The sequence below is a fragment of the Atta cephalotes genome, assembly GCF_000143395.1.
Source record: "Atta cephalotes unplaced genomic scaffold scaffold00111, whole genome shotgun sequence".
Lineage (NCBI taxonomy): Eukaryota > Metazoa > Arthropoda > Insecta > Hymenoptera > Formicidae > Atta > Atta cephalotes.
The window spans coordinates 50,503-59,085 of NW_012130175.1; the positions used below are offsets into that span (position 1 = coordinate 50,503).

General features: G+C 32.4%; 2 protein-coding genes across 2 annotated transcripts; one reads left to right on the forward strand and one right to left on the reverse strand.

Annotated features, from left to right (window-relative positions):
- Window positions 1-1,851: 1,851 nt before the first annotated feature.
- LOC105625129 lies at window positions 1,852-3,213 on the forward strand. The gene is made up of 4 exons (XM_012206469.1): window positions 1,852-1,951; window positions 2,156-2,797; window positions 2,894-3,078; window positions 3,163-3,213. Exons 1-4 carry the CDS (start codon window positions 1,852-1,854, stop codon window positions 3,211-3,213), a joined length of 978 nt encoding a protein of 325 aa, XP_012061859.1.
- Window positions 3,214-3,318: 105 nt separating this feature from the next.
- LOC105625130 (39S ribosomal protein L4, mitochondrial) lies at window positions 3,319-5,089 on the reverse strand. The gene is made up of 3 exons (XM_012206470.1): window positions 4,504-5,089; window positions 4,026-4,434; window positions 3,319-3,612 (listed from the first exon to the last, which is right to left on the reverse strand). The coding sequence occupies exons 1-3, from the start codon at window positions 4,807-4,809 to the stop codon at window positions 3,467-3,469; spliced, it is 861 nt and encodes a 286-aa protein (XP_012061860.1). The 5' UTR covers window positions 4,810-5,089; the 3' UTR covers window positions 3,319-3,466.
- Between the last annotated feature and the right edge of the window lie 3,494 nt (window positions 5,090-8,583).

Below are 8,583 nucleotides of genomic sequence, written 5' to 3' on the forward strand. Positions count from 1 at the left end.
ATAGGCTTAAAAATAGTCACTTTTCGTAATAGTAACTGTAAACGTAATATAGGTTTTCGACTAATCGCGTTGCTCGATTCGGTCGTTTGTAATCGAAACCATAATAATCAAACAATGCGATTGGTCGAAAATCTTATTGTTATTGTTATGGAAAGTGTGTATGACTAGCTTAAACTTAAGCTGATGAGCCAATCAAAATATTGCTTTAGATCTACGTAATATGACGGAAATAGCAGTAAACTCATTCATAAAGCAGGAAGTACAGACTCTTGCATAATGCATAACATATGAGTCATAAGAAAATAAACCAACCAAAATCCTTTATTTCCCTCCTTTTCGTGAAATAAAAAAACTCTGATTGGTTGATTTTCCTATGCCTCATGTTTTATACAAAAGTCTGTGCTTCTCGCTTAAGGCAAATTTCAACCGGTTGAGATCCCCAAGTCTAATCTCTTTTTTTTTATTCTGTGATCTTAAGGCCATTCTACATTGGTCATATCGTAGGGTCGAACGCCGTAAATTCATGCAACTTTAAAATTGAAACATCGGATTGGCTGAAGCAACTAATAGTAACTAATAGTAACTAATAGTAACTAATTAGGCAACTAGGAAACCGTGTACCACATGTCACCTGTTTCATTCGCTGATATTACATGGAACGCGGTTTGCGGCATGGGTTAGTAACAAATTCACATTACTATACACTGCTATGCATTTTTTAATGGAATTAATTGATTTAAACGCAATTATTAAGTAAATCTGTTAAAAAACTAAGAGATCGATAAAGTACATAAACATAAGTTAATATATTTAAATAAAAAAATTTATACTAATGTAAGTTTGTCATTAGCCCGTGCCGCAAATTGCGCTTCATATAATATCAGCGAAAGAAATAAGCGATACGTGGTTTCCTATTTGCCTAGTCACTATTAGTACTGTACCGCGTATCGCACTCGTAATGTAATCGCATCCGAATCTTCATAAAGACAATAAGAAATCGATTCTGATCGCTTCTGATCTCGAAATGAGGCGAAAATTATAAAAGTGAGCGAATTTATTAGAATACTAATTATTTCATTGATCAACACCTAGTAAATTTGCTCGCTTTTGTAATTTTCATCTTGTTTGAAGATCCAGAATCGACTCTCACTGTCTCGAAATGAGGTGAAAATTATAAAAGTGAGCGAATTTATTAGAATACTGATTATTTCGGGTACGGTTAACGCCATGCTACAAATGTTTTGAAACGTTTTTTAATTGGTTAATTTGCAAAATTCTTTCTTTTAATTGGTCCATTAAACGTTTCAAAGCGTTTGTAGCGAGACTTTGTCCACAGCCTTCATTGGTCAACACCTACTAAATTTGCTCGCTTTTGTAATTTTCATCTTGTTTGAAGATACAGAATCGACCCCCAGCGTTACTAAGTGTTGATCAATAAAATAATAAAAAGTATTCTAATAAATTCGCTCATTTTTATAATTTTTACCTTATTTCAAGATACAGAATTGATTCTCAGATTGGTGAAAAATGGACGATGGAGGTAAATTTTATCCCCACAATACTGATTTTTCACCGACCAGTAACGCTGTTGTCTGTATTAGCGTTTTCGGCCCGACCGAGTTTGCACTAACCTGGGTTAAAGTATGCTCTCCTATTGGTAGATTAGTAGACATGTAACATCAACCAATAGCATTTTCTAATCCAAGTTGGTGCAAACTCTGTCGGGCCGAAAACGCTGTATGAGAATTCGGACTTAAGTTTCTCTCTGATGATAACATTAACGTTTCTCTTATTTAAAAGGTGAGAAGTGTTGTATCATCTTTCAAATTTCTTTCTCAATTTGATGCGATTATGTCAGAGATTAAAGATGATCCACGAGAAGTTCTCGTTCTTTTGAATTCATTAGGATTCGTCGGCATCACTGCAATTCAGCTAAAAGCTTTTATGAAAGGCAAGTGCAACACTTGATTTGTCATTTTGTTTCATTCCGTTTTATTTTTATTCTACAATAATAATAATAATGTTATTATTGCCACATTATTGATCGATACATATTTGTTTATATTATTTTTTCTTCCCATTATTTTGCTATAAAATCGATATATGTTTATTTTGTTATAAAACAGTTAAGATTTTGCTATATTTTTCTTTCTAGATTTGAAAATATATAGAAAGATAAGAGAACGTGAAAGGCAGCAACAAAAAGATGAGATTAAAACGAAAATAATTAACAAACAACAGACTCTGCTCAGGGAAGCTTATAGACATCACAACATAGCAAATTATTCCTTGAGCAATATCATTCCTTCTGAATCTTCAAATTCGCTTGATGATGAATCAGTGGTAAAAGTTCGAATAAGATGTATCTCTAAGGAGGAAGATGTACAAAAACAAAGATGCTCCAAAACAAACGTGATAAAATCAGATGAGAAATTATCACAAACAAAATGCAACAAGCCAGATGCTATTGAAGTAGCTGAATCTAATAGGATTTATTGTGAACAAAATTATTTTAATACTAAATCTTATCCAGTTATTACAAACTCAAAAAGTGAAATTAAACAAATTTCTAAATGTTTAACAAAAAATAGTCATTTGGCAGAAAGATGTAAGCAAAATTTAAAAATAAACGAACAGATGAAACCAACGACTTCGATACATCCATCAAGTGCGCCGGTTTTATCAAATTATATAAGTCAATCGGAATCAAAGAGCGTTACATCTGATCCGACTGGAAACATTCGTACACAAAGTGCCTTATCTGCAAAATCATCTGTTAATTCTGGACCTAAATCATGTAAGTTGTGTAAGATTTATATATATATATATATATATAATTTTGTTAAAATCTTTAAGGATTTTCCATTTTTATATTCGAGCTATTTGTATACAGTTATTCGACCATGGAGATTACAATCGGAGATACAGAAAAATATTAACAAGAAGTGTGACCCTGTTGCTCTTTATCAGAAGTATCAAGAGGAATGGAAGCGGATATCTTTTCCTGGAGAAGCAAAGCATTCAAAAGTAAGATGGGCTGTACGAGAAAAGATGCTTGGTACAGATCCACATCCTATGGTAAGATTCATAAATTGTCACAATGTCAGTTATGAATGTATATGCTAAAATTTTTCCTGTAAAATATATATTTTTTAATTTTAGCCACTTTCAAAAAAGTCGATGACACATACGCCGATATTAAAGAGGAAATGACAGATGTAATAACAAATTGTCTTAAGAGAAGGAAGGATACATCTATAGAAGAAAATGAATTACACTTATAGAAAATTGATTTGTTAAATAATAATATGACAATAATTAAATTGTTTTACTTTAATATTTTTTAATGATTTAGTTTGTAAAGTAATACTTAAAATATGTACATACACAAGCAATGCAATCTGTATATATAATCAGTAATATACATATATATGCATAAGTTTCTAATTTCACTAAAAATCGTTTCTTATTGTTGATCAAGTTTAAATGGACGTAATAATTGACTATTGTCTGCCCTATGTAAATGATAAAGTAATTTTTCTTCTATTAGTCTAGCTGCTTTTTCCGTAAGTACCAGAGTGTTGTGTTTCAACATGCTATATACGTTCAAACCTATATACATGAAAAAAAATAGATGTAAGGCTTCAGTATATGACACATATTAATGTTGTTATTTATTAGGAATCATTAAAGAAGATGATAATAAACATCTCCTTTACTAATTAAAAGATCATTTCATTGTGATTAATTTGGATACTGAACTCAATAAGTTCAAAAACATCTTAAAATGTTGGAAGTAAACTCGTTTTCATTGAAATCATAAGATATAATTACATATAAAGATGAAAGCTTAGAATATTTAAATGATTTATACACATTTATACAGACTCTAAAATTCATTGCTCAAGCATATTTAACTTAATCTATGTGAATTTTTATACGGCTGTGATTTGTATTATTAGGTTAGATATCAGAATTCGTACAATTTATGTATGAAATTTATGCATGTTGCAATTCACACTTACCATAAAGAGGCATTATATTGACATGCTTAATTTGATCAGTAGCTAGCGTAATATTTGTAGGCATAATATCATAGCTGTCTACAAAAAGAACAGATGGTCCCCAATTTCTCTCCTCGATTAACTGCTCTATATAGGAGGATTCCGACGTTGGAATTTCCAATTCATCGATTATATGTAAATCATCTTGAGCGAGTTTCACAGATAATGTTGCCGTAAGACCTGCTATACGGGTGTAAAATGGCAACATGTAAAAATGCGGCGTTGGAGACCGAGGACCATGCGCTACTCCACCACCTCTCCACAATGGTGAACGTATACTTCCATGGCGAGCTCGTCCTGTTCCTTTCTGTGGCCAAGGCTTTCTACCACCACCTCGGACTTCAGCACGTGTTTTTGTATGTGCATAAGACTGTAAACAAATATATATCGATATAAATATCGAATACTTGACACAAATATAATTATACAATACACTTACGACCCAGCGATACATTCTCTGCCATCTTACATTCTGATGAATAATATCAATACGGGGTGCAGCAGCGTAGATGTGTGGGTGTAAAGTAACTAAACCCAATTTCTTCTCCTCTATGGTATTTAAATTCTCTAGCCATACTTGCCGAGGCTTTTGATAGAAATTGTTTTCGTCATCATATTGTATCTCAGATATAATTGGAACGATATCTTCAATTTTTACTTGATTTTCTACAGTCATGCAATATCTCAACGGAGGACACGTAACTCTTTGTAACTTGCTAACAATCCTTCGAAATAGCATCGACATTTTATTGAGAAAAAGATGTTTTTTTATTCCTCCTAAACTCTCTTGCCCCTTTTTATTCCTCCTAAACTAAACTCTCTTGCCTCTTTGTAATTATTTAGAATCACAGGATTCACCACGAATCTTGATAAAAATATACTTATTTGACGTGTTTTTGTATGATACGAAAAAATGTGGTAAGAAAACACAGTATTCTGCTTCGCGAAATGAAATATTAATAAGTTTGTTCAAGTCTGTCACTATTGAGGTTACGAAATCTGTCATAAGCCATAGAGTAAAAAGAGTAAAAAGAAGGTAAAAAGAAGGAGATCGAACATGAAGATGAAACGATGAAATATGCGCTAGATAGAGACCTTAGAAAAACAGAGTTTGGTCATCGGCCCATATTTTCGATATTGGCTCATGTTAGCTTGCCCTTACTATGGTAGCACGAATTATAATGTAAGGAAATGGCGCGCTTATGGAAAAAACATGAAATAATACAAAACATTCTTTACTAATGTATATTTCATATTATAATCATAATCATAATAAGGAAATGTTATAATTATAAAGAAATAATATAGTTATGAAGAAATATAATCTGTTTAATAAAAATATAAAATTTTAAAAATATAATTTCAAACGATGATATGACCAGTGTGTTCCACGCACTCCTTTAAAAAAAAGGCGCCGATGGGAGAATAATAGAAACGAAATGTGAAACGAAATCAAAACAACCTCTACAGTACAAAGTTGCACAAAAATTACAGCAACACTGTTACATGTTGCAACAATGTTGCAGAAATTTTGCCACAATATTGCTACAAATTCTGTGCTGTATAGAAAAAAAGCCCTTAACAAAAATTGGGGATAATGCAATACTCGAGACAAACATATTCGTCTCGATTCATCCTCGTTGTGGAACTAACTTTTAAGTACGAACATGTAAAGAACATGCACTAAGAACATATCTCCTCACTACGTTTATTTGACATTTTGAGAACATGATCAAGGGACTTATTCTTGAAAAGTATCACGTATTAAAAACTAGAGAAATGCTATAATATATGTATGTTATAGTATTTCCCTCGTTTTTTGTAAGCGATACTTTTCTAGAATAGGGGCTCAAACTTTGTTTTTCTAGGAACTCTAGATCCGACTAAAGTCGTGTTTGGCTTCGGTCTTAAAATTTTATAGCGTTTTCGATTCGAACGGATTCGCTCCCATTTAGGTTAGGTTGACAAACATTCTACTATTGATTGATATTACATATTTTACCAATAGGAGAGCATACAACGACATTAATCCAATCTAGGTTGCTATAAATCCTCGATCGGGTCGAATACGCTATTAAAGCTTTTCCTCGTGTAAGAAAAGATTCAGTACGAACTTCATGACGTGGAACAGATCGGTATTTATAGTCGATTCTTACATTTAAGACTCTTAAGTCAACCTTAAAATATCTAGTAAGTCAATCCAAGGATTGTATTAACATTTTAAGACATTATATTTAAGCCCATTCTACAATGGGCATAGTGGATTAAGGAGTAGGCGTAGAAATCGATCAATCATAATTGAATGTGAGAAAAATAATCAACTATGATTGGTCGATTTTTACTACTCCTTAATCAATTATTGTTACTGCACATTATAGATCATGCATAAGACGTTTTAAAATAAAAATGGATTATGAATTCCGCCCCGTGTTTCACGGTTCATTGTTAGAGGTAGTCACACACATGAGAGACAACGCGGAACAAAAGTAGAGGTTTGGTTCGCGTCGCATGATTTGATATGTTCCAAAAAAGGTGCAATAACTTTCTTAAATCAATAATTTTTCTTTAAATTAATAATTTTTCTTCTTTCTGCGCATATACCAATAAAAGAATGAAAGAGGATAAAAAGACATTTCTGTCCTTTAGGCTTGCTCACAGTTCGACATCCATATTCCTTTTCTATTAATAGTTCTATTCAAGTTCTATGACTTTAGTGCATTAGAATGAATAAAAGTGCATTCACATGCAAGCGTCAAGCAGCAGAAGCAGCAATCAATTAGCTGGACGATACGGGCAGTGATATAAAAAATATTTTTTACGCCACTGTAAAAATCGCCTCATTGATTGATTGTTGTTTCCGCTGCTTGACGCTTACATGTAAATGCACCTTTACTCTAATGCGCTAAAGTCATAGAACTTATAGTAATAGAAGAATACGAATGTCGAACTGTAAGCAAGATTAAAGGACAGAAATTTCTTTCTATCCTCTTCTATCCTCTTATTGACACATAGGCAGAAAGAAGAAAAATTATTGAGCAGTACAAAAATATACATCTTCTATCTTTCAGTTTTGCTTATACTTTTCACTCATTGGTTGGATAGTCCTATTCCTGTTCCATTACTATATAAGTTTTATGGTTAAAGTGAATAGAAATTAAAAATTACATATGACACGAGCATATGACGCGAACAAACCTTAGAGTGCCGTTTCATAGAGCGAACGGAACGGAACTCGCGGAATTAACACGACGAATCACAATTGTTCCGCTATTTTCGCTGTAATTTCGCTGTTACAATTTGCGGAATGAAAGTTGCGTAACCTCAATATTATATGCTGTCAATGTATATTACAGCTAGTGTCCATCCCAACAACGAAAATGGATTAAAATGGATTGAAATTTTTTTCTATCCGAGTGTGTATTTTAAATAGCGAATTCTTTTTGGATTTAATTTTTTGGATTCAATTAAATTCAATTAGATTCAATTGGATTCAATTGGATTGAAAAACTGCATTTTCTATTCAAAATTTTGAATTGAACAATATTCACAATTGTGTGTTTTTGCACAGAAAAAGCTAATATTATTTTTAGATTAAAAGACATAGAGATATGCTCCATGCAATTCCTATAAATGAATAAAAATGCATTCAGGATTGAAAATCATCAAAAAAAATCATTTTAACGTTCGTGAGTCATATTTCTGAAAATCTGAATCCATTTCAATCCATTCTCGTTTGTTGGGATATAATGCGATTGATTATACTGTTTTTTGTCTTTTTCATTAATATGAACACAGTGGCAAAATGATTCGATGATTACAGTAAATATAAATGTAAATATTAATCAGCAGCCTGTGATTTCATTTATGTTCTTTCTCTTATGTCTTATTGAGTGATAAACGCGGAAGCGAAATCAAGTTTCAGTCAATTATGAGATAGTTTTATAATTATGTTAAAAATATTTTACTGTTAAAGAAGTTCTAATGTTTACCAGTTTTTGATATACATTATAATATTTGTATTAAAATACTATTTTTATTATTACAAGTATTGTAAATAACATAAAAAGTATGATTTTATATTATTCTGCGTGATCCGCTTCCGTTTATTTCGCTCAATGGGGCATAAAAGATTTTAAAAAAGCGTAAAAAAGAAAACGGAGTCCCTGAAATTTATCGTGTTGATTTCGTAAATTGTCCATTTCCACTCTATGGGACGACACCCTTAGGCGGGTTCACACCTTGAAGAAAAAGCGGAAAGCGGAAAAGTGGAAGCCAATTGGAACTCGCAATTGTAGTAAGCGATTTTGCTTGTCTGCTTCTGTCTTTCCGCAAGTTCTGATTGGCTTCCGTTTTTCCGCTTTTCGTTTTTCCATCAAGGTATGAACCTTTAAGCGTGGTTTGGCCGAACTGCACTGTGCACATATTATGTTATCCCTTTCACTATGCTCAATAGCGCTCACCCAACTGTTAAGTCCGCTAAATGCGCTTATTTGGATGCTTTCTATTTGATGACACAAGT

Bases quoted from the DNA above. Each gene is read 5' to 3' on its own strand.
- LOC105625130 (XM_012206470.1), bottom strand. From the start codon at position 4,809: ATGTCGATGCTATTTCGAAGGATTGTTAGCAAGTTACAAAGAGTTACG. The intron at 4,435-4,503 runs GTAAGTGTATTG...ATTTGTTTACAG, and splicing joins AGAGAATGTATCGCTGGGTC to TCTTATGCACATACAAAAAC. The intron at 3,613-4,025 runs GTAAGTGTGAAT...TCATGTATATAG, and splicing joins CAATATAATGCCTCTTTATG to GTTTGAACGTATATAGCATG.
- LOC105625129 (XM_012206469.1), top strand. From the start codon at position 1,852: ATGTCAGAGATTAAAGATGATCCACGAGAAGTTCTCGTTCTTTTGAAT. The intron at 2,798-2,893 runs GTAAGTTGTGTA...ATTTGTATACAG, and splicing joins TAATTCTGGACCTAAATCAT to TTATTCGACCATGGAGATTA. The intron at 3,079-3,162 runs GTAAGATTCATA...TTTTAATTTTAG, and splicing joins GTACAGATCCACATCCTATG to CCACTTTCAAAAAAGTCGAT.